Source organism: Strongylocentrotus purpuratus, unplaced genomic scaffold (genome assembly GCF_000002235.5).
Source record: "Strongylocentrotus purpuratus isolate Spur 01 unplaced genomic scaffold, Spur_5.0 spur5_scaffold_17, whole genome shotgun sequence".
Classification (NCBI taxonomy): Eukaryota; Metazoa; Echinodermata; class Echinoidea; order Camarodonta; family Strongylocentrotidae; genus Strongylocentrotus; species Strongylocentrotus purpuratus.
This window is the reverse complement of record NW_022145602.1, coordinates 6,441,063-6,467,601: the sequence shown is the minus strand read 5'-3', so window position 1 is coordinate 6,467,601 and position 26,539 is coordinate 6,441,063. Positions and strand designations below refer to the sequence as shown.

Here is a 26,539-nt window from a genome sequence, read left to right as displayed (position 1 = left end):
AGGGAGAGAAGCAGGCCTGTAGCAACGGGGGAGAGGGGGGGGGGGGGGCACGTGCCCCCCAAAATTTCCAAGATCGGTTGAACTTTGTTAGACCCCTCCCCAGGACGTCGATCCATTACATGTATGTGCCCCCCCCCCCCCAAAAAAAAAAAATAAAATAAATAAATAAATAAAAAAATAAAATAAAAAAAATAAAAAAAAATAATAATAATAAAAAAAAAAAATAAATAAATAAAAAAAAAAAAAAACTCTGGCTACGGCCCTGAAGAGAGGAGAGGAGGAGGAGAGGAGGAGGAGAGGTGAAATTTTCAAAGTTTTGACATTCGATCAGGTAATGCCATGCGAAGAACTATAAAATGACACGTCAAGAGTTTCAAGTTGGTTGCAATGAGAAATGTTAATTAGGGAAACTTAAATATAGGATAGTCAAGAAGTACTTAATATGACGGTTTCAAGGAACGGGCCCCTGATGACAAAAATCATCAGTCGGCGTCAGCTAATTGAGCTACAGAGGGCGGTTGTCAAAATCCAAAATGGCAGCTCCCATGCAGTTCATTTTTCCTTCATGCAAGCTTTGTTATGAACCGTCCGGGGACAGAAGAAAGCGCAAAAATCAAAGCATAACACGTCAAAGATTCCTACAAAAACATCAGAAATGCTTGGTAACTGGCGAACATGGCAGGTACGTTTTTATGGTAACTTTTCCTCCAAATCCTAATCTTTCTTCATGTCGCAGACGACGGTCTAATTTGGACGAGTCGTGCCCGTCGTCAGGTGGCGGTGCGCGATACGGTTTGCGCCCGGCCGCGGGCGGCCGGCCAAAGCCTGCCAAGCACCACACATAGCTTAGCCTTAGCTGCATCCTGGCTGTGTATTAAAAACTGTTCTATTGATTCTCAGCATATCAAACACCACTGTTCAAAATTCAACTGATTTCACTCAAAATCGGTACTTTAGTGACAATTGATGACAGTAACACCTAACGTTAAATTGCAGTAAAATACAATCTTTTCAACTTAGATCTAGATCTAGATCTAACTTAGATCTAGAGTAGAGTAAAGGAGCCGGTAATCGGCCAGCTCCAGTTTTCGGCCGATTGGTTGGATGCAAGGTAAAATCACTCTAAAATACATCGCATAATAGCATAACACATATCCCACACATACCATACCATGCCAGTGTCACTGAAGAACCACATTTGCAATGGAAAATATATCCTAAAATATCACATTTTAGCGATGTAATCGCCGGTCCCGCTACCCAAATCTGAAAAATTGAGTATCTTACGCGTGTCTGTAAGAAATATGGGTACCATAAAATGAGCTTTATTTCAAGTATTTTTCAGATTTAGAGCCCGATTTTGTGCTAGTCGCAAGCTCAAAAGTATCTCATCGCATGTATTAAATCAATGCAGCCGCACACCGCGACGCACACACGATATCTCTGTCTAATTCAGATTCCAACTTCCGATCACCGCTGTGCCTGTCTTCGGCCAGGCGAGCACCAGGGAGCTCCGGCGTGGGATACCTGCTCCGCCCGCTTGTGCTGTACATCAGCGCGGAAACGCACGGCGCGCGTGAGCGCCTCCTATTGACTTTGTACATGCGGCCGTAAACTGAAACGCTCGGCCGATAACTGGCTCCAAAACAGTGAAAATTGAAATGAATATTGTCATGGCAATTCGTGATTTTTTTCTGGGATTCTTTTTTTGTTTAAATAATATTAATATTTGCTTCATGATTTGAACAAGAAATGATAATAAATAGGAAGTAAAGAGTCCTAAAAATAGGATTTTGTCTTAAGTGGCCGAAAACGGGCTCCTTTACTCTACCGATTTTAAAAAGAATAGGTCTAGGTCTAGATCTAATTTGAAAATTTAAATCGTGATCTACTTTCAAACTTGCCGATCAGCCGCATCGATTGTGTGCATTTGTGTGTTGTGAGTGTATTGACTATTCATGTATTCAAATGCTGCCTATTATTATACACGTAGGTCTAGTGCAGTGCTAAAGGTCAATATGCATTAGCATTGACTCTCTAGACAGAAATGACCTTCTGGTATAAGGCTGCGACGAGTATGATTTTTTGTACTCGAATACTCGGCCGCCATTTTTTTTTTCTTCGCCCATACACCTGGCACTGTCCATGCCGACGCTTACCCTTGACAAGCGCCCGAGAGAGCGCCAGCATGGTACTGTGGGTAAAAATGTTTCCCAGCTCAATCACTGTCAACTCACTACTCAGAAACTAATGTCCGGATTTCTGTTTGGACTCGGAGGAAAATGGATTAGTCTGTCATCTTTGGTTTTTAAAACAGCATTGTTTACTATTATTATTATTATTATTAAATCAGCACCTTCAACTGCACATCAAAGTAAAATTGTGTGAGTTTTCGGAGACGGACCTGGGATACTGCTTCTGCTTCTTCTTCTTCTTCGTTTGGTATTATAATGGCTATTAGTAAAATTTGACTATTGTTGCTAATTTCATCGCATCTCTTTCTTTTAATGTCTTGGTAATGTCTTGCCATAGACCCGTAGTATGGTGGTGGCAAAAAAAAATATGGCGTCCGAGTATTCAAGTATTCGCCTGTGAGCCCGGGAGTGTACTCGAGTACCTCATTACACGGTTATGCACAGCCTTAGTCTGGTATGGGTCATTCTTTAATAAAACTGACATTTGTTGACATTCCTCATACATATAGAGGCGGTCAGAGAAGCCAGATGCAATCTCAGCGGAACAACAGTTGATATCTGAGACTTATTGTTCTCTGCAGCAAAGCAATAATTTTCTTTAAAATATAACTTTTGTGAAGTTTAGAAGAAAATTAAAAATATTGTGATTCATATATCACAGACAAATGGGAGAGGACCTCACAATATGTCATAGGCTGCAAGGCATGTTAGAGACTTAGAGATGCTAATTTAATGTGTTTGATCAATTACAATTTTAAAACCTAATAACTCTCTTATTCTTTACAAAACAGGATTATACTCAAATTTTCATTGATCTGTTGCTCTGATCCTTTTTCTTCTATTGCCAACTTTATTCAGGGTGGACTCCTTTGTAATGTTGTTTTTATTTTGCAGTGGGAAGACCGCCCTCTTGTTTCAGTGTGCCATCTCTCTGGCCCAGGAAGGACATCATGTGACCCTCGTAACTCCCACAAAGTTTCAGTCTCTGCCACCAGCTGTAGAGGGCGCTACAACTCAAGATCCACTTCTGATGAAACGAATCAACATCATGTAAGCAAGGGGGGGGGGGGCATTTCACAAAGCCTTTTTCAATGACAAATAACAAAAATCAGTGAAAAATCTGCTGATAACCAATCAGAAGTAAGGATTTCAGTAGCTTATAACACAAATTGTCATTTGTCACTGATGACAAGTTTTGTGAAACGCCCCGTGGTCTTGTAATTAAAATTTACGTAAAGGAATGACTTTGGGTAAGATGAGACATTTGAGGAATTTTTTTTCTTCAAAGAGTGAGAATCACCAATTCTTTATTGAGTCCAAAACAGTAATCTTGGTTTGAGATTTGTTAACATTTATTGGAAAGCAAACATACAGATTCCCGTTAAAATATTGTCCAGACTTGTAGAGCACTTTTGGTCTTCTTCTTCTTATCGAGTCGCTGCACAAGTGCCGTCCAGTGCTCCACACAGGCTCTGACATGGCAGTTCATGGCTTCCAGGTCATCTTGGGTGCATGGCTCTGGCAGGAGTGGGAAGACTAGCAAATGTTCCATTGTCTATACCTGGTCTAACAAACCTCTATTCAAAATTATCTAGCTACTCCCTTGTTCAGGTTCTAAATGTACCTTATGAGTCGCTGCATCTTTATTTGAGGAAGTGATTTGGCTCAGTTGGTAAACATCAAAAGTTCAAAATAAAGATGGTGGATGTCAATCCTATCCAGATGGATGGCTGCAGCCTGGATTGGTTGTTAACATATATGCCTCTCTGATTTCATAGACACGGAATATGTTACAGTGGAGAGTACTCTGTCCCTCGGATAGGATGTAAAAATGGAGGTCCCATGTGGAGATGAGTCACCACCTTTGCACGCCAAGAACCCACTGCACTCTTTGATAAAGAGTAAAAGAGTAGCGGGAAGCCCCGGTACAGCAGTACGCTAGCTGTTCCATCGCAAGGAAATACCCAAGGGTAACAGTGATTAAAGCACCACTGTACTACTTGTAGCTACTTGCTCCCTCTATATATAAAACAAGCCTAATCGTTGACCATTGGTCCCTCATGATCCTCTTTTTCTTATGTTAATTGAGAGCTGAGTTGATGAGATAGTCACCTGTCAGTGAGCACCCTGGGTGGTCTAATCCCTCCTAGCCAAAGTAGTACAGATGGGCTTTAAGTTCGCTCTCCCAACTTTCAGGCACAAGTGACACCAAATCATTATTAATCAAAATAATATTCACCTAACATTTCTTTTCATTGTATTTCTTTCTGTCTAGTAATTCTTTGAAATTTCTATTGTCTTTATGCTTATAACAGGTACTTCCAAGACAGACCTGCCCTTATCCGCTATCTCAGTCACCTCCATACCAAGGCACCTCTCCCCCATGCAATCATTGTAGATGACATAGACTACTATGCGTCACACCCTCAGGCAAGTACCTTGCAAGTCATATCTTAAAGCCCCACTGCACTACTTATAGCTACTTGCGCCCTCTATATAGCAAACAATGCCTAATCGGTGCCTGTTGGTCCCCCATGGTCCCCTTTTTCTTACATTATGTTAGTTGAGAGAAATAACCACCTATCAGTGACCTTGCAGGGAGGTCTAAACCCCCCTGAATCAAACTAGTGCAGACAGGCTTTAAGAGTCTCCTTGTGATAGCTTACATGGTACTGATGATAGTTATACATGTAGCTGTAGTTCAACTGTAATCTAAGAAACAAAATAACAAAACAAAACAAAACAAGAAGAAATGTTCCTTGATTGTTGATGAAAGTATACAGATATATACCGTCATGAGAGGTTCTGGTTTAAAACATAGGCAAGAGCTACTATTGGAGTCACAAAGGTTGCTGCAGCCTTTTATCTCTGCCCTCGTAACCCTATGTTTGTACCATTTCATTCGTATGATTGATTAAATGGACTTGAATAAAATAAAATTGAATTGAATTGAATATGATATTTTAATATCTCTTCATACAGGCTGCAGATTTACCATCTTCTGTATCTGTTCTGTGTTCCTATTTGGTTGATGCCGTGACCTTTGTCTCGAACAAGAGGTATGTGTTAATGTATCTTTTCTTCCTTTTATTTTGTTATACATTGGCTACTACTAACAATGTGATTCTTTTTAGGCCAGGGAAGGAAGTATGGAGAAGAGGGGGGAGGGTGGGATTTCTTTCATACAAAGTTGTAGGATTCTTTAAAAAGAAAATTCAATGTTTTATTTTTCATTTTTATTTTTCAAAACATATTCCATGAAAGGATACAATGAATCCATTTTATTGAAATGTGCTTAATAGCAAGTGCGTGTGTGTGTGTAATTGGGTTTTTACAGACGTGTATCAATCAGCTATGACTATTTACGTCTGGGGACCGACTTTTAACGTCACCATCTGAAAGACGTGACTCAGTTTCGATCCTGCGTCCTCGGCTGAATCAGTTTGCAACTTCCATTATTAGCTGGCACATCGCCCCGTGCAGGAAGGAGATCACCTTTTAACCCTGCCTGCTGTTTTATTGTTGTCAGCTTTATACATTTCCTCCCCAGCGAGACATAGTGTGACCTGTCAAGACCGATGCAGGCTTTGTTAACTTTGGTGAATTACACTACGGAGTTCTAAAAATTTAGAAGTCAAGTTAGCTCCACTGTCAAGCCGCAAGGATTTGTCTTCATCATCTTCACCATCACAACGCCATAGCTCAGTCGGTAGAGCAGTGGTCTCATAATCTGGTGACCCGGGTTCGAAACCAAGTCGATGCGCTAGTGCCCTTTGGTAAGGCATTAATCCTTATTACCAGGTCCCTCGGAGAGGACCTAAAGTCATCAGCCGTCTCGTTGTTTATTTACAAGCATTTATGCTGTCTTAGCAGTCAGGTAAAATAACCACCATCACCATACATGCCAACTGTTCAGATTAAAGAGGAACATTCCTCTTTTTGGGAGAAGATAATTATCATTTTAATGCAGGTGTTCCTCTTCCTGTACAAATTTGTCTGTAGTATTGAATAGGAGAGTTAGGATTGTTCCTCTTTTTTTTGAAAATAGCATAATTTGTACAGATTTCTGATTTTCAAATGTTGGCATGTATGCATCACATTCATAACAAAGTGATCATTTAAAAAAATGATCATTACGATTATGTGCATGCGCAATAGCCATTGTTATTGTCAACATCATCATCACCAGTTCACCACCACTTCTTCTCACTTCTTCTCCTTCTCCTTCTCCTTCTCCTTCTCCTCCTTCTTCTCCTCCTTCTTCTCCTTCTCCTTCTTCTGCTCCTTCTCCTTCTCCTCCTCCTTCTCCTTCTTCTCCTTCTCCTTCTTCTCCTTCTCCTTCTTCTCCTTCTCCTTCTTCTTCTCCTTCTTCTTCTTCTTCTTCTTCTTCTTCTCCTTCTCCTTCTTCTTCTCCTTCTTCTTCTTCTTCTTCTTCTTCTTCTTCTTCTTCTTCTTCTTCTTCTTCTTCTTCTTCTTCATCATCTCCTTCTCCTCCTTCTTCTTTATCATCATAGTATCCTCCACCTACATCAGATACTCAGCATCAGCAATACTGATATAATCATCATCATCATTGTCTTTATTCCAATAATTATCATCCTACAAAAATCACTCTTACTATTTCTCATTTACATGTATATCTGATTTATTCTGTCACAGGGCTCAATCGGAAGATACTGATGCAGACGATTGCTTCCTCCTTGCATCCATTGGCTGCTCGGCCCAGGGGGAGTTCCAGGTGCCTCACGTCTACCGCAACTTTCTTACCAGCGAACTCCACATCACAAGTGAGTACGGCTTACTAATAAAGTAATAATATACACCAACAAACTTCCATCATCCATATGCCTGAAATATTTTCGACTTTCGCAAGTGGTTTAAACTGGCCTTCATGCCGCGAAATGATAAATCAATATTGACTGAGCACAATTTTTGCAATGCTTGAACGTTTCTTGCCATGAAAATTGCTCTCATTTACAAATAGCCAAAATTTCATGTCACGAAAGGTTCTGTTTTCGTCGGTTTGCATGGTAATATGGGTGGTTCATTGTTTTGAGATCACTCAGGGCAATGTGATTGTTTCTTAGCTTCTGTTTTATACTACACCATTCACCATTGGTAACTCTTAGATTGGATGGAAAATTGTTGTAGACTAGCAGTGATTTTATTTGATTGATTGCCTTAGTGCTCTCATTTAAAACTGAACTATTTATTCTTAGGGCACAGCACAGTTGTTAAAATCACATCGCCTCAATTGTTTCTTAGCTTTTTTTTCCTATCCTTTTGGTTACTCTCTGGTTTTAATGGAAGACTACATAGCAGTCTAGTCGTGATTTTTAGCTGATTGAATATATTGCCTTAGTGATGTGATGTCAAAATGTCAAATCTTGGTGCAAAGCACAGTTTTTGGACCATGTCAGTGGATAATGATAACAAAATTTCATTTATGAAGCACATTTTCATAAGATGTAAAGTGCATAAAAAGATAATACTTACAAACAAAGCTATGGAACGTTATAATACAAAGCTTGCATTGATTACAAACAGAGGAATACCATTTTTTATTTTACTTGTATGTCTCTCTTGATATCTTCTAACCTCATTTTAGATTATTTAATAGATAAAAAAAGCCATCACCCCTCAAACTATCAGTATTTTCACATAAGCTCCCATTTATCCACTAAGTTTACAAACAGCTGTTTAAGAGTCGAACTTTGAAGTGATAAGTATTTTAGTAATTGCAAAAAACAGACATACCAATGAAAATCTCTGTATAAGCATGGAAGGGGGAGAGACAGTGGTTTCAAAGAGTGCGTTTAGAGTGGCGGGGGGGGGGGGGGGTGGGAGGAAGCTGAGGGTGTTTCTTTTTATTTTATTCTTATCTCTCTTGATATCTTCTGATCTCAATTCAAGATATTCTTTCTGAATGTTATGGATCATAAATGAAGGTGGTGAGTAGCAATACAGTAAGTGCTATAGCTCCCTCTCTTGTTGAGCTGCTGTATAGGTTCCTGCCTGTCACAGTGAAACCACTGTCTTGTACAAGCTCCTCAGAGCCATCTGTACACAGAGTTTGGCCAACTTGGTTTGACTAGGTCACAACATGGCGTGCACTCATCAGAACCATCTATACACAGAGTTTGGCCAACTTGGTTTCACTAGGTCACAACATGGAGTAAAATCTTTAGTCACCGTATTGTGTCCAACTCGAACCGGCTTGGCCAAACTCTGTGTACCGGTATAGCCGCTATAGAGGCTCTGAAGTTCCTTATTCGACTTTATGTGTCCTTTCCTCACCTTCAAGGCCTCTTTCTCCTCCAGCCTTTTCTCCTCCTTTTTTCATCTAATTCCTCTCCTCTTCCTACTTCTTATTCATCTATTTCTTCCTCTCTGTCCTCTTCTCATTATTCTTCTTCTTCTCCCTCCTTTACTTCTCCTTATTCACCATCATCTTTCCTCCTTTTTTTCAATTCAGTTTCAATTCAATTTAAATTTTAATGTCCAATGGAAATTAGCTCTTCTCACATTTTACATATAATACACATTACATTAAAAACATTAAAGATGACAAAAATACAAGATAATAAAACATTTATTCAATATTTTCATTTATTTAGTAATGAAGTAGAGAAAAATTGAATGTGTGCCATTGCCCCAGAATATTAATCTTTTTCATTTTTTTTGTCATTGTTTTTTTTTATTTAATTTTTTTTTTCCTGTTGAATTATTGACATGTTTTATCTCATCCTTATCTGTTTTTCTCAGATTCTATTCCTTTTTTTGATCTAATTCATTTAATTCATTCTTCTGTGCCATGTTCAAGTTCTCACTTTTCACTCTGTTAGGTATCGAGACCTTGAAATGTTCCAGTGTACATATTTATCTGTGTCATGGTCCACAAATCATATTGTCTGTTACAAGCATTGCGGTGTTAAAAAGTCAAATCAGGGGGTGTTTCACAAAGACTAAAATCGACTTAAGTAATAATTTTGGTTAAGAATGACTATTAACCTGTTGTTGATTTTCAAACCTGTACAATAAACATTCAAACCGTTCTCTCTTACATTTTTGAACTTCTTGTGGCCCACTCTGCTCTCTAGGTCACGTACTGTGTAAAACAGACATTGGATAAATTAAAAAATATATCCTGTCACGCATATTTCAATTTGACAATTCAATTCGGAATCTCTTCCAACATTTTATCAATGTCATGATGACCCAGAAACTGCATGAACTTTGTTTGCATGCCATTTGCCTTACATTTATGAAATAAAGAAGAAATAGAGGAAAAAGAAAAAAATATGATGGGAATTTGTTTCTCTCTTACAATCCAAACAGCATTGCTGTCATTATTATGTTATTGTTGTATTGGCTGACGGCACGAATAGCTGTACTTCTTCAATGCGCCTTTCCAGGTCGATTCTTGGAACACGCTCAACCAAATATATCAGAATTTTTGTCACTTTTCACAAAAGTTACATGTACTTGATCAGTTGATTGACATGATGTTTGACAAGAACGACGATATACAACAAAGGGACAAAAAATGGGAGGGTTTTAAAGGCATCGTTTAACAATGTTAAATCTGAGATGCATGGCCCTACATGTACGTGTTATCAGTGTCTGTGATATGATGTTATATTGAAGTCCTCCAAAAATTGCGCTCCAAAACGAATTAAATGATCATGAAGTGCCTCAAAAAGTAAAAATCTTTGAGTGACCGGTTTTACCATACTCAGTTTCCCCAATAGACTGTAGTGTTATGAAAACCGTTAGGAAAACGCAAAATTTGATTTTGATCTTCAATCATAAATATCTTGATAATCAGACAGGCGATCAGTAAAAGTCATGGGATACCTGACTGACCTAAAGGTTTATAATTATCATTGCAGCATGAACTAAATCCAGGATTTTGTTTCAGAATCTGAGACAAAGTTACCCAATCCCTTTCATGTAAAGAAACTCACTATCCTTGTTATTTACTCAATATGAGTGAATGCAATTTCTATTACAATGGCCTTCACTATTCAATGTGCTATTTAACATTTACATGTACCTGTGGTTCATACGCTTCTGGGTTAACTTTGGAACTTTACAGACCCTATCCGATGAAAGTACAACTTGACTGATATAAATGGAAAACTGACTGAATGCAGAATACAAATATAAAGGAATGAAAAGTATTTACCATTTCGTTATTGCACAAAAGCAAATTAAAACCTCATTTTCTGCACCCCTCCAAATTACGGGTCAACAGGGGTCAAATTTGCTGAAGTTACTAAAGACATAACATGTGGACCCCATTGTTTCACCTATATAGCTGAGGTGATGAGCCGTGATTAATTAATGCAAAGTCATTGTTAATATATGCGTACTCCACATGAGATGATGTCATCAAGTCGATAGCAAGATTTTAGGTTGACAACTTCTGATTTTCAAAGCTTTAGATTTTGAGTTTCCAGAGAGCTGATACTCCTCTGACAGACACTAAAATGGCATATAAATGATATTATTGTAATCTATGGCTTATAAGCTTTCCGTTGATTTATAATTCATCCATTTCATTTTTCAGTTTGGAATATGTTTTTTTTTAAATACTCATTTGACACATACATGAGTGTTCTGACATTGTAACATTTTTTTTCTGTTTGATTAGACTGATCATCAGACTGAGGAACTAGTTCTTTTGACTTGTAAATAATTTCCAAATTTGCATGTATACAGCAACGTAGTGACATTGTTCACACCTGTATTACATATGGAACTCCATGTAAACCTTTTAGAACACAGGATTGTCAGGTGATGTGGTGTAGTGGTTAATCCACTCGACTCTCAATCCCAGGGTCGAAGGTTCCAATCCCAGCCCAGCACAAATGCCCTTTGGCAAGACATCAATCCACTTTTGCCACTCTCCACCTGGTAGGATGCGAAAGTCAACAAAGTTTGCTCGGCGTTGTTTGTGTCTGGCGCCTGGCTGAAATGCTCCCCAGGGAATGGAGAATGTGCTTTTTCTGGTTTCAGTAACACTATTAAATGGTCATGTCACAATATTTTCCATTTTTGGATGAAATAGATAGCAAAAAGGTCATATGTTGTTCCAGACACGGACACAGAATCGCCCAGATGTAAATGTTTACGACCTTCCACCATCAAAACAGTGTCATACTGCACAAGCCCCATTTGTCATGAATATTGACTTTAACAAGACACAACAGTGCGATGAACCAGCACGATTATCATAGAGTACATGAGCGCAAAAATCAATATGACTGGCATATCTGTCTCGCACAATACGCAATATTGTTTTTACCAGACCTACTGATTAGGCCTTGAAACATGTGTATGTGGGCTCTGTGGAGAAGCCATAGAGTGGTGAAGTGTGACGTCATCAAAAACTATTTTAAGAATTTCTCAATTTGAACTTCATTTTCCGAAAGAGCGTAAAAAATGATGTCCAAATGTAGAAAATGAATTAAACATGTTAAAGGTACTATGTCCCATTTGCAGGCCAAAAAAATGAAAAAGTTAAATTCCAACTGCATTTGAAAGATAATACTAATTTAGAACTTCCCTACAAAAGGTGGGGTTTGAAAATATCTTCAAGTGGGAAAATAACGACTATTAGTTGTCACATCAACTTTAGGGCTATAGAGCCCAAAAGTAATAGTCTTGATTTTCAGACAATTGTACCGAATGGTCATACATTTTATGCTGCGCAAAGATTCAATCAGTTTAATCTTGGCCATCACAAGAAGTGGGTTATTGATGTAGACAAATGCTCATGTATGCTTTACAACTCTTTTCATGTATGTTATTACCAAAGAAGAAAAAAGCCAGTCAGTCACTCAATAGTGTCTGACAGTGAAGTCTAGCAAGTAAACGGGTTTCCTTGCATAATTTGAATATGAGGACACTGCTAACGTTTAAATTTCACAGATAGGACATACATGACATATTCATAATTCCTGCAAAGTTCTACAGCATTTGAGGTTGGCTGCAAAAGGGACATAGTACCTTTAAGTATTGGCTGAGATATGAACATCTGAAGAAATAGATTTCCTATAGGAGCTAACTCAGTGTTCTTTTGCTAAGGTTCATAACATTATGAACTAGAGCAAAATAGCACTGAGTTCCTATAGGAAACATGTACTACTGGAACCTGTCGACAAAGACCACTTTTTGTGTTTCCCTTGAGCGGTCGCCATAGACAGGTTTGACAATATTAGGACCTTATAAATTAAATTAATCTGTCAGAGTCTAAGGCAAAAACTATTTCAAGTTCACCTTGTCACCTCGGCTTGAAATATGAATAAATTTTGTTGTAATAAATAAGGTCTTCCTTTTTTAATCATCTTCATTCTGTTTGTAATTTTCAAAACAACCACAGGATTGACCAAACTTGTCATTGTGCGAGCCACAAAAGGTTTTTCTACTGGTAGGCACTTTAATCTGTCTTGTAATTTATCCTTTTCTTCATTTATTTTGAAGTTCACCTTGTAATTTGAAGGAATCCATAGAATTATATGTGTATTGTGTAGGCATCTTAGTATTTCTGACCATTACGTTATTGATACAGGGAGTCTGTCAACCATGGTACTTCAACTGAAATATGCGGTTTATATTTAAAAGGATGCAATTTTGATTGAAATATTTTTTTTTTTAATTAAAAAGATAATCAATGTTTTCCCCTCATCGACGTTAATTGGCTGTGGTGGACTGGTGGTTTACCATTGAAACACCGGTCAAATCTAATCTTTGACAGTACCCGCTTTTGTTTTTGTAAATTTTTTGTTGTGAATTGTTTTTCTTAAACAGACATGGCCTTTTGTTGAGCGGTTTACAATTAACAAATGAAGCATTCATACCCTTACCAAGTTTGGTAATTATTTTAAGATGTGAATAATTGATTTATTCCGATTTTCTTTCTTGAAATGTGACATATTAAAGCTTACATTTAAAAGTATTCAACACAAGCCCTAATTCTACCAGTGTACTTTTAATTTTAGAGTTAGGATAAACACAAAAAACATCAAATTTACTAGGGGTACATGTATGAATAATTCAGTTGTTATCTGTATCTATTCTGCTGTGATGCTCCATATAAATATGAAACTGCTTTGGTGGAAAGGGGGGGGGGGGGGTTGGAAATGTGAGGCTGCTCATATTAATGATATTACTTAACGCTTAAAGCCCCACTGCACTTCTTGTAGCTATTTGCTCCCTCTATATAGAGAACAATGCCTAAGCGGTGCCCGTTGATGATATAAATTTTGCCTAAAACCGCCTTCTAATTGATATATTCGGTAAATTATTTTATCTATCCGGACCGGATAGATATCGCGCATGTGTCGCGTAGTCCCATATAAATCTTTCTGTGTACAGTGCTTATAACTTTACCAAGACTGGGCCACATTTCTTATCATTTTGATGATTCCAGAACCTTGCGGTACACACCAATACTTATATGCTAGATGATCAACCTTTTTTGATCGATTCCACAACGTTTCTTTCACAATGCAATCGCATAACCATAACTGGTCTTCATCTTTATCTTTAAGAAGGAGAAATTGCGGCAGGTCTACATGTTCCCCATTCGTCAAAAACATATTTTTGGTAAAATTTGAACAGGTATGTACATGTAGGTCTTAAATTATAATACAGGCCTTTAGAGTGAAGGGGAGTGCAGAGTACTTTATGAATTATTATGCTGAAGAGGAAGATTTAGTCGAGTCTTCATTCTCATCTCAAATCCTCATCTCAAATAAATCCATAAACTATGTGCAATTTGCTGTTATCTCTAGATCTTATTGTTCTCGATTGTAAAAGCAAAAATGTTAAGCAAGATTATACAATCCACTTGAATAATGTTTTTGCCCCATCCCTTCAAATATGTTATCTTATTGTGCATTTTAGATGGTAATTTTCTTGTTCACGGATTCAGATTTTTTATTATATCTACAAGACAGGCCCTAGGGTAAAGCATATAAATATAATTCATTTATTCCAATTTCTTTGAGTAATCCTGTGACGGCTTCGTCATAACGAAATTCCGCTCTAGTTCTATGAACTATGGTGCAAAATATTTATATTATATATGCACTGTAGGTACATGTAATTTTCAGTTCATTCCAGCTTTCTTAAAATTTGAAGTGATACTGATAGACTCTACCACTCTGACCCAGGGCATATAAATGTACATTGAATGTACATTGTGTGAGCATTCCTAACATTCTCTGGAGGCTAAGCTTTTAATCTCATTCTATTTTGTATGTCTCTCTTCCTCTCAAAATGATTTCAATATTAGTGGCATAGGAAAACCAATCATGGAATTTTTAATTAGAAAAGAAGATTGGATTTAAGAATTATTTAGCTTTTTTTTTATTGATATCTTGCCCAGAGCACACAAACATATATTTTCCTAAGGGAAGAAATGATGATAACGTCATTCTGAAAATAACAAAACATCTGTAAAAGATCATATTTTTTGGAGTGAAAGGATTTATCTTCATCCATAAAAGCAGATTTGAATGAAGCAATTGTCACCTGATAAAACCTTGAGGCAGTTCAGCTGTTCTTTAAAGATGAAGTTGAGTTATGGTCATGCGATTGCATTGTGAAAAAAACGGTGTGGAGTCGATCAGGAAAGGTTGATCATCTAGCATATAAGTATTGGTGTGTACTGCAAGGTTCTGGAGTCATCAAAATGATAAGAAATTTTGGCCCAGTCTTCGTAAAGTTACAAGCACTGTACACAGAAAGATGTATAGCGTTTATCTCTCACACACCAATAGATAAACTAATTTACCAAATATTTCAATTAGTAGGCGGTTTCCTGGCAAAATTGTTATCATCATGTATTAGTCAAAACATAATACTTATAATATAATTGAATACTCTTTTACATGATTGGTAATAAGAGCTTCCATTTCATTTTTTGAAATTGGGGTGTTTCCAAAACTGGTCTTCACCTTTAATGCATCAGCAAACTGATGATAGGAGGATGATAATACCTTAGCATGGCAAATAAACATGAAACTTGACCTAAATACGGTAACCAATTTTTTTGTTATTCAATCGATCCTTTCAACTAAGCCCCAATATGCATTTTGTTGAATGATTTCTAAAGAAATACTTTTTCTGTACGAGTTGCTGGGTGGGAAAATATGTATATAGACACAGGTATGTTTTGTGATACCAGTATTTTCTCTCCCAGGCATTCAATTACAAAAATACACAATACTTTTTTTAAATAATTTTTTTATTGGTTACTCAAGGATAACATCAAAGCCAACTGGCTATTTACAATCATGTACAGGAATATTAAATGACATAAACATCATGTAGTCCACTACAGCTTAAATATAATCTTTTTTTAAATGTAGGTTTAACTTGTCATGCTTAGTTGCAATTATTCAGATTTAGACTTAATTTTAATCAAAGATATAAGACCATGACAATTTGATTTCTCTTTCTTAAATGTGCATCAGTGTATGGAGAATCTGGTACACAATAGGAAGAAATGTATACATATTGAATTTGATAGTCCTTAGGACAGCCAAACATTCTTTAAAAATCCGAGAAATTAACTTATTTTTTAAGTTTTGAAGATAGATAATTTTCTAGAACAGACCAAAGTGGTTTTGCAACTTCACAATATATTATAAAATGTTCAACCGAGTCTGGCAATCATTCACACAGACTGCATAATTCAGTGTCAGACCTCTTTATCTTATATAAAAAGTCATATGCGGAAATAGCTCTGTGGAATGATTTAAAGTAAAAACAACGCAACTGCGTTTCAATGGTGCATTTAGAATTTCCTTTATGAACCAAAGACCACTCCTTACTATCCTTTTCTACATTGAAAATCTCATTCCATTTATCCGATCTCTCTTGGGGAAAGACAGATTCCTTAAAAATTGAATATGGGAATTTAGAGAAATGTTTAGTAACCAATAGTTCCTCTTTTAATGATAATGATACTTATAAACAGTTTTTGTATAGCACATATTACAAAAATATCCATATGTAAATCCAAAAGGTGTTTGGATACTACCGGTATTTACTTTCTCCTTGTTTTGGGCCTCTGTGCTGCTTGTACAAATAAAATTAATTTCTGATTTAAAATTTTTTTAAAATTCAATTTTGAAATCTACCCAGCAGCTATTGTATGTACTGTATATAAAATGTATTACAAAGACTGTATTAAAAAAATATTAAACAGCATGGACAGTGGACACCGCTCTAAACAAAAAGAAATACTAATAAGAATCAAAATATCAAACAGTATGGACCCCCTCCTCTTCCTTTCCAAAATGTTCTTTGTTATATTTCATTTATTTGTTTTTGTTTATTCTTATGTTCGTAGCTTCCCCAGATATATTACCAGGGAAAGGGTCAAAGGAATAAACATTCCTTTTTTCCTTCCAGGCAACTTCAGGAAGTACAGCAAGGAAAGCTGAATCATTTGTTATTAGTCTTTATAAGATGATGAAGCGGATCCTAATCAAAGGATTGGTTGAGAGCGTACACGTGACCAGGCCTTACACGTAATTTTACTAATGACCTGTCATTAGTAAATTCATGTTACAAAACATCATTTTATAAAACAAAATAAAACATCATCTTATAAAACAAATAAAACACGTCATTTCTTTCGGGCATTAGTAAAATTACCCACATTCGGTACCTTTGAAACAGTCCAAGCACCCTCGGCTATCGCCTCGGTTTGTTAGACTGTTCCGAAGGTACCTTGTGTGGGTAATTCTTACTAATGCCCTCTCTGCTGTGTATTATTTGTACAATATCTCATGTCTGCATTTTGATTGGATCGATAGTAGTAGAAGAAGTAGTAGTAGTAGTGGTAGTAATAATACTAAATTTACCAATACTACCATTGCTACTACTACTACTACTACTACTACTACTACTACTACTACTACTACTACTACTACCACCACTACCACTACCACTACCAATACCACTGCCACTACCACTACTACTACTTCTTATAATAATACCTGCCCTCTGAATCTGCTCTGTAGGCGTATTACTAGTACTCCGTCTTTTCTACCTATTGCATCATCTTCCTTTCTCTGATTGCGTAGTTACTTACAAACAAGTTCTGTGTTTGGCCTCAGTTTCCCTGAAACTCTTAAAATCTGTTGAGGCAATTATTGACTTTTTTTCCTTCACCCTATAGTGTTTGCGTGAGGGGGGTAAAATATGTATGTGTGTGTGTAGTATATGGGGAATTCTGTGTATGCATTCAGTAGTAGTTGGGTGGCTGTGTGTAGGTGTAATGTTTGTGTATTGTGAGGGGGTTACTGGGTGTGTGTGTGTCATAAACTTGGCCCTGTGCCAGGCCACTGTGACGTGAGTGGGTGTTTGCTAATCTCTCTGCTCTGATTGGTTTGTTTAGTGGGTGTGTCGGAGGCTTGGCCACAGTGTATTGATTCATACAAGTGACCATGTGTACACTGTTTATGTAGGGTAAACTGTGTTGATTACTTAGCTAAGGTTATAGGGGATGGCCTACAAATTCTGAAGATAATTCACACATCAGAAAGGAAAGGATTATAGGAGGAATATTGAATGAAGTCTCTAAATAGAAACTGAAGAAGTATAGCCTTCAAGAGGATAAAGAAATATAACAAATCAATCTAAAATGAGAAGTAGAACTAAGTGATCATGTAAATACTGCTTGAGCAATGCAACTTTTTATGTGTATGTTGGAATGTGTGCTACTTAATATGCTTTACATGTATCTGATAGCCCAACTGTATCAAAACCATCAGTTTGTGCACAAACGTTTCTCAGGTTTCAGTTAACAGTATTTTTATCGTTTCAAACCACAGATATTTCTTTTATATCCTGAATACATGATACAAGATATTGCTATTATCATTCAAGGCATCGTGTTATAAAACCCATTAGGAAAACTGAAAAATGATTTTCCAATCATAAATATCTTGATAATCAGACAGGCAATCTGCTTGTAAGTCATGGGATTCCTGACTGACGTAGAGGTTTATAACTATGATTGCAGCATGAGCTCAGTAAATCCACAGGATTTTTTAAGAATCTGAGGCAAAATTATCCAATCCCTTTAATGATTCTACCATCATGAAAAATTGAAAATCTACTTTCACTTTCGAATCTCTTCACTTTTGAAGAAAATATTGGGTGATGGTGCAGAAATGATGTATCATCAATTCATCATGAGTGTCATTTTGTCGGTTTGGAGAAAAGTGCTTACTCACACAGAGTTAACACCCTTCTGGCTCTCTAAACAGACAATTTCAGGATAAATAATTTCCTGTCATGATCAAGGATAATTCTCTGAAGGTTAATCAAATTTCGCCCAATTGTAGGTCATAGATAGATAGATAGAAATGGTTTTTATTAAAAGATCATCGCAGCCAATGGCTGAATTGCGATCCATTTCACAAGGTTATATACAATACAATTGCAATTCAAATTGAAATAACACAAAATTTGACATAAATCAACGATCAAACATATAGACATTTCATAAAAATTCATTGATCAGATTCAAATTTTTGTTAAAGACCTTGACCGGAGCGTAAACAACCATACATCCATAGACGGCTAATGAAACACAAAATACAAATACAAGAAAGAAAAAATTAAATACCCTTTCATTACTGAGAAAAATGAAAATTACAGTACAACTGCCGCCCCCTCCCAAATTCGCCTCGGTCAAGAGCCCCCGCGCCGCACGGACTTGGGTGACGTCATTTCGTGTAGACTCGAATTGTTTGCTGTAATTCTTCGCCGCGCGATGTTCGAGATCTACATTGATTTTGCGTAGGCTACTGTGAATCCTTTCTGCTTTTTATCGATTGAAGTTTGAGAAGTTTTGAGAAGTCTTTCTAAAGAGAATGGCTACCCCAGTCGTCAGGGCAGATGCACAAGATGATTTAGTTATGGAATTTGAGTGTGAGGAGGATGGCAGTTGCGGGGAAAGCGGTGAAAATGACAGTGTCAGTGGTAGTAGTGACAGTCTGGACAGTACTGGCAGCAGCAGTGATACCGACAGCGATGCAAGTGATGCAGACGCCGGAGAACACGGGCGTATCGTCGAGTGGGAGTATGAGCCTTTACCTCGTGGTGAACCTGGGCAAAATGTTGGCGATGCTGGAAGGGCCAACAACGCAAATCGGCTTCATGAAAATGTCGAGGATTGGTAATTAAGACTTACAAGCTTATTGAATTTGTTGTGCATTCTAAATATTTATTCCCCCCCCCCCCCCCAAATTGAAATCAAATACCGTAGATCTCTAGACTCGGTCATAAATGGCATGTCTAATTCTAAAGTTAACTTGTTAAAATGATTCTCTAGATCTATGTCTGCGCACCTAAAATTCGACCTCGATTTCATTACACAGTAAGATATTATTTTTAGAATCATCATTGTTATTCCGTTCTTCATATTCTAATGATTACTGAAACAAAAAAACTCGACAAATTATTCACAAGAACAATTTTTTTTAACGAATTTCAGACGGGCTCGTCATTTTGTGTAGCAAAACTGAAAAGTGCCCATATCTGCGCACTCACTATTTTGCACGCAATTCAATCAAGCACAGTGAAGTTTCATACCAGGGACAACCCCCTGTTCAGACTTTTCTTTTTTGACAATGATTGAAATTTTCAGGGTGGCAAATGAAACTTGCTAAAACGCATTTTTAATCTTCCCAATTATTTTCACAAATTTTGGTATCTAAATGAATTGTTGAGGTTAAGATTGAAAATTGGTGTCAGTTTGATGTTTTGTTCTATAAATATCGCGCATTTACGTGGGTGCGCAGACATAGGCACTGCCTTGGGCACTCTTACCATACTACGACTACGAGAACGATGTCATTTTTATATTTATCAGGAAGCTGTAATAAAATATTTATAAAATTATAGTAGGTGTATTGATTTTTGTTTGAATCTTTCTGTATTTCAAGGTGTACATGTGGAAGATGTCGTGTGCCTCCATCTTTCAATGAAGGTGATTGTGTCTGTTGTCAGGAAATTGCAGAGGTCAAGGCAGAGGCTGATCGACAGGGTTCAAGTTGTCTGGTGGATTCTGAGGAGTTTGAGCCGGCCATCCTAAATGCGACAACATTGTACATCGGATGGATGGAGTACACAGATAGGTGGCGCCGAGCAGCCAAAGCATTTGGGGACAGGAACAATGAGTAAGTTATGTTTCTCCTTTTCATCATTTTGGCAAGGGCTAAAAAATAAATGGATTGATTTTGAAAGTTTATTGGGTGAAACTTTTCAAAACGAATTGAGTCACCGCAAGATGAATTACTAGTTTTGACCAAAATTCTTGCCTGGTGACCACTGGTGTACTAGCTGCCTTATCTGCAGGTGCTTCGGGGCACTTTTTCAGGAAATGTATACAAATAGGCAAGAATGACCACCGGTTTGTGAGTTTTAGCATGTTACCCCCCCCCCCCCCCCCCCCCCCCCAATAATCTGTAGTTATGAAACACAAACTTTATATGCGATTTTGAATGTTGCCCCCCACCGCCCGACAAACAATGACTAACCCTTGGTCATTTTAGTTTTTTTTAATCATTTTTATTTTCCTGAATTAATTAATAAAGAATTAATATTTTGACATCAAATCATCTATCCTAAGAAAAATAATGAAATTTTTTTATTGCTTTTTATTTTACAGAAAATACAGGTATGTGGCCTACAGGAAAGTCGTGAGATGGTGTTGGGGCTGGCTTGGGAAGGACATCAGGGTGCAACTGCCAGCATGTGTCCATGCCTCAATAATGGAAGCGTATCCTGATGGACGTGGTCAGTACAAAGGGACCATCCTGCGTCGGTTGAGATGAGGATGTAACATCAACTATTGTCTTGCGAACTTTGAATGACTGTCATCTTCTATGTGATTGTCAGCCATCTTCTGTACGTTATTTGTGATCATCGGCTTTCATCTTCATATTCATCACAAATACTATTGTTTGAACTTCTCATGATGGTATGGTTGCTATGAACTTTGATCTCGACATTTGATTCTAATTTCCAAGAGCTGATATTCGAACTTTTGCAAAACTGTGATCAAGCAACGATTTCTTATGAGGAAGAATGTTGAAATCTATATAAACAAGCAACAACAAAAAAAACAAAAAAAAACACAACATGCCTTGTTCCTTCTCTTTTGTTATACACCCTGCAATGTAATTTGTTTTAATAATTTGAGCATTTCATATACAGTCAACCTGCCGAGTCAGAAAAGGGGAGAGAAAGAGAAAATGAAATTGAAAGAGAAAACGAAATTGAGAGAAAGAGAAATAACAGCATGGACACAACAAAGATAGACAGAGGAATAATGAGAGTAAGAGAAGGGAATTGCGGTTGACGAAATTTCAAATGTGTGATAAATGGTAAGCATCGTAATAAATCCAGGAAATCCTTTATTTTGCATCAAATCTATCCTCCCAAAAAGGATAAACCTTAACCCTATCTCCCACTCTGTCCCTCTTCCTCTCTCTTTCTCCTCTTCCACCCTCCACATTCCCATCTCTCTATCCCACTTCCTCTCTCTGTTTCCTCTTCCATATTTCCATCTCTCACTCTGTCCCTCCTCCTCCTCCACATTCCCATCTCTCACTCTGTCCCTCCTTCTCCTCTTCCACCCTCCACATTCCTATCTCTCACTCTGTCCCTCCTTCTCCTCTTCCACCCTCCACATTCCCATCTCTCACTCTGTCCCTCCTCCTCTTCCTCCACATTCCCATCTCTCACTCTGCCTCTCTTTTCCTCCTCCACCCTCCACATTCCCATCTCTCACTCTTTCACAATCTCTCTTTCTCCTCTTCCATCCATCACATTCCCATCTCTCACTCTTTCACAATCTCTCTTTCTCCTCTTCCATCCATCACATTCACATCTCTCACTCTATCCCTATTGGTATCTATCTTTATCCCTCTTCTTCCTTCACATTCTCTATCTCACTCTCATTTTCACAGCAATTTCCATCTTTAAATTATGAAGCTTCCTACAAGACACCTATAATAGAAATAAACAAACAAGATTTGTGGTTCTTTAGATGAATTTTTGTTTACCTTTGCTCAAAATATTCTCAGAACATCCCATTGACGGTTTTTCCCTCCAATCATTTTCTTCTCTGTTTGTGCAATATATTTCAAAATGATGCACCATTGGAACAAAAACTTTGATGCAACATGTACATTACATTCATCCTTATTTTATGTAAAGTTTACAGGATAGATGACTATTTTTATTATATCTGCAAGGATGATTATTTTTCAATCTTTTATAACCAGGTTTTAGGACAAACAGGAAACCGCTGTTAGGAAAAAAAGTATGGATGCGATGAAGTATCATCACAATGTTTCCTCTTCTGTGATAATATGGCATGATCTTTAAAACTACTAACTTTGAAAATGAATAACACAATTCACCTCGGCAGAAAAGGGAAAAAATCAAAAACAAAAAATAAAGTCATATCTGGTGCAATACATCAAATGGTTCTTGAATAAGAACAGTTTAGATGAAGAAAAAAAATGCATTTTTTAATTTTTTATTTTTTGCAAATAAGAAGCAAAAAGCATTGGCCAAGATGAAGGACTGTGAGAAAAATCAGATTATATTTGGTGCCAAATTCATGATCAACAGTGATTTACTTAGTGTTTATGAAAATCTAGTGCATATGCTTCAGAAATTGTTTTTAATTGAACTAAAAATGTAAGTTTTACAAATTTAATAAGTATTTTACCTATTAAAACCAATGACTATCGATGTGTACCATGGACTTTGGCTTGTGTAAGTATGTACAAGCTTACAGACAAGTTTCTAGTGCTTTACACTCACATAGAATCGGAATCCACTACTCACTTGCATAGAGTACTTCCATGTTACTCTCCATAATTATACTGGCATAAACATAATTTAGGGTCTATGAAAAACATGTCTTGTACTGAAATAAAACAATCAGTGGTTAATGTTCAGGTAGCTGACACATTCATCATAGTTTCTATCACCAAAAGAACTAGTTTCTATCGCCAAAGCGATGATGTTGTTCAAAAGCTTGCACAGCTTCTCCATTGTCGGGGTGATGATGAGAGGCACTCCGTGCTGGTTGAGGCTGTAGCTCCTCCATGTTGTCTCTGAGCTGCTCCCTGTTTTCCACCAGTTCTACGACAACTCTCATCAGGGCTTTCACATAACCTACAAGATAAAATCCAAAACTATACCTTGAAAATTCATCTGTACGGTGTTAAAAAAATACATTTTGATAAGAGGAAAAAAGGAAAAGAGAAAAATAAGAACATAAGAAGAGAAAACTCTTTTTCTCACAAATATTGAATTACCTAATTTTACACACTATTTGTAGGTGGATGACCAATCAAATACCAATGGCATGCACATGTTCTTTGCTGAATAGGTAGTTCACTGACTTGGGGACTGACATATATGCCTGTTTCTGCTTGCTATTCAATATTACACATTTGCAGAAAGTAACCCAATACATGTTTATAATTATCAATTTAATCAACAGATTAAATTAAGGGCATATAGGCCACAAGAATCTACTAATTTGAATTCTATTGATCATGAAGTAATAAAAGATTTCTATATATAATTGAGCTCTTTTGTTGAATATTGATATCATTCACTAGACATGTGGCTACTTACCACATGTGCCAGCTGTCAGCACTCTCTCCACTGTGTGGCCTCCTTCCTTCGAGCGTGGATACTTCAACCTGTACACTGGGTTCCCTTCGGCATCAACAGCCTGGGCTCTATCACAATTTTCGTTCCAATGTAGGACAGCCAAATATAATCTGAAAAGAGTGAAGTTAAAAATAAAGGTCACATGAATAACATACTTGTGACAGTTGATTTTATCTTTTTGGTAATGTAATGTCTATCATCATAAACTCGTTACCTACTCTCCAATAAGTGAAGGCAAGAGTTAGTGTAAAAAGCATGTGTTACAAATAATAAATAAAAAAAAAAAAAATAAAAAAAATATATGAAATAGAAAGAACCTGGCTATAACAAAAAGAAAATAATAACTTTAAAACATAAAACCAATAAAATCAAATTCAAAAGAAGAAGAAGAAACAACACTGCCCTCTGTGACGTTCTTGTTAAATTTATATTAGGGGAGCATAATGTTGATGAATTAATTGCCTAATTTACCTGCACTTCATCCCTTGATATGAGTATACAAGCAACTTGGGGCAAAAGTGAAGGAGGATGTTGTGGAATGATTCAACCTTGCTGGTTTGGGCATGTGGGGACATCATCCCAATGTCGTTCATCAGTCTGGTCCTCAGCCATTCCTCTCGAAGCTTGTCGTACACCTTTGTACCTGTAATAAGATTGGGAATATAATATATGCGGTAAAGGTGAAGGAGAGTTCATTTAAATAGTTAGCGATCATGATCTCGGCATTTCCAAGCATCTCATCCCTTCGCCAAAACTATTTTTTCATTCCACAATGAATATTAATCATTTAGAAAATTGCACAAAAAAAAATATGAATGTCATGATCAAAATTGAACTAAATTAAACTTGAATGTACATTATTAAAAATAAATGTAAATATTTTGCTCGCATTTTGACAAACATCTTCAAAGTATTATTACACCGTATGCATATAAATAAGGATTTTACCCACATCCAAACAAAAAGAACAACTTGAGGCTAGTTTCATAGAAAGAAAAAAAAGCAAAGTTAATCTGTAGTCGGATAACAAAAAAAAAGCAAAGTCAACAACAAATGACCGATGATTTTGTTTTAATAATCATCCCTGGCAACAACACTAGATCTAGACTCTAGACCATTTTGATTTGAATAAAAACAGTGTTTTCATCACGAGAAAGTATCAAGAAGAGGCACCCATGTGATTTCTGACATCAATTCAAAATAATTTAGTTCCTGGCTTCACTGTACTGCAGTGCACTGCCACTGGGCGGCACGAGTCCAAGGCCTAGATTCTACCAACTACCTAGTTTTCTTTTTCTTCTTTTTTAGGCCCAATTCTTCTTCAAAATCTCCATTTCATCTTCTTCTTATTTTTCATTGTTTACAGACTATATTCTAGACAATAAAACAATGTAGATCTAAATAATTCTTTGATTTAATGCTGGTAAACCATGCAAAAGGAAAGGCTATCTGTGCGATAAAAGCGAGCGAAACTTAGTTTTGTTCGAGAAATATTCCACGACCACCAGCATGACACGGCGCGGCAAGTCAGGCCGGGCCGGCCGCGGCCCGAGTGCTCTCGCGAGGCTCAGCGATAGATTGCTGAAAGTTGTGCAATCGCAGACCGAGGCAGGCAGCCGGCCAGCAGCGCGGGCAAATGATTCGTTTCAATCTAATTTAGTGGAAATTTGGGGTTGATATTCCATATTACGTAGCGTGAAATTAATACAGATATAAAATGTCAACATTCTAATCGTAAAATGTCCAAATACAGCTTCGACATTGATATTTACAACAACAAAAAAAGAGAGAAGAAAACTTCACATACCGACCACCATGCGAAGAACCAGCTGCAATACCGAGTGGCCAAATAACCTACACGTTATGACGTCATCAGAAACGGGTAGAAACGGCCACCGGCTAGCGCAGCCGAAACTAAATCTCCGGGGTGCCCCTCTCAGTCCGTGAATCCTGGGGTTCGGATGCTAAATACTTCTTTCAGAGGCCGTGGAATCTCGAGAAGTTTGCATTTTCATATTCAGTAAATATTCACGAGTCCGTAGGTATATAATTTGTCTATATAATGCTCTGCTCCGGTCAAGGTCTTTAAAAAAAGAAAGAGATAGGGAGAGGTGTAGGAGAGGGAGAGTTGGAGTGATGACAAAGAGAGAGAAGGAGAGAAAGAGAGAAAGAAAGAGAGAGAAGGGGGACGGGAGAGAAAGACGGAAAGAGATAGAGAGGGAGAGAAAGAGAGAGAGAGTTGAAGAGAGGAAGAGACAGACAAAGGGTACCTTATCATTACAGATGAGGGGAGATGGCAAGAAATATTCAGTAATGCAGAAAATTGAGATAAAAACTATCAAAATTCATTCACATAGTTAAATCATGGACTGTGAAATTCTAAAAATATTGGTATTACATTTTATTCAAAAGATTTATAAAGTAAGGAAGAGAGCTGCACTGGAAGCGTTTTGTTTTACATTGGTATTGTTTAAACTTTGATTGAGATCTTAGAGAATAAGTGCTTTGTTGTCTAAGAGGTAAACATTCTTTAAATTGTGGGTGTTTGACAAGTGCATTTGCAAAGTCTATACATAACTGCTTACGTCTTGCTTCTAATGAACATAGAT

The 26,539-nt window shown here is 37.2% G+C and overlaps 3 protein-coding genes across 3 annotated transcripts in view; 2 read left to right on the top strand and 1 right to left on the bottom strand.

Annotated features, from left to right (window-relative positions):
- The first annotated feature begins 487 nt into the window (after positions 1-487).
- Positions 488-26,539, top strand: part of LOC580415 — a 32,674-nt gene continuing 6,622 nt past the window's right edge. The window contains exons 1-5 of the mRNA XM_030988572.1: positions 488-682; positions 3,090-3,245; positions 4,511-4,625; positions 5,178-5,254; positions 6,855-6,982. Of these exons, the coding sequence (XP_030844432.1) occupies positions 534-682; positions 3,090-3,245; positions 4,511-4,625; positions 5,178-5,254; positions 6,855-6,982 (625 nt within the window). The 5' untranslated portion in view covers positions 488-533. The remainder of the gene's footprint in view (positions 683-3,089; positions 3,246-4,510; positions 4,626-5,177; positions 5,255-6,854; positions 6,983-26,539) is intronic.
- On the top strand, positions 19,040-21,365 carry LOC115925172. The gene is made up of 3 exons (XM_030988573.1): positions 19,040-19,404; positions 20,174-20,407; positions 20,899-21,365. The coding sequence occupies exons 1-3, from the start codon at positions 19,100-19,102 to the stop codon at positions 21,062-21,064; spliced, it is 705 nt and encodes a 234-aa protein (XP_030844433.1). The 5' UTR covers positions 19,040-19,099; the 3' UTR covers positions 21,065-21,365.
- On the bottom strand, positions 22,276-25,866 carry LOC115925173. The gene is made up of 4 exons (XM_030988574.1): positions 25,738-25,866; positions 24,402-24,573; positions 23,892-24,040; positions 22,276-23,423 (listed from the first exon to the last, which is right to left on the bottom strand). The coding sequence occupies exons 1-4, from the start codon at positions 25,745-25,747 to the stop codon at positions 23,245-23,247; spliced, it is 510 nt and encodes a 169-aa protein (XP_030844434.1). The 5' UTR covers positions 25,748-25,866; the 3' UTR covers positions 22,276-23,244.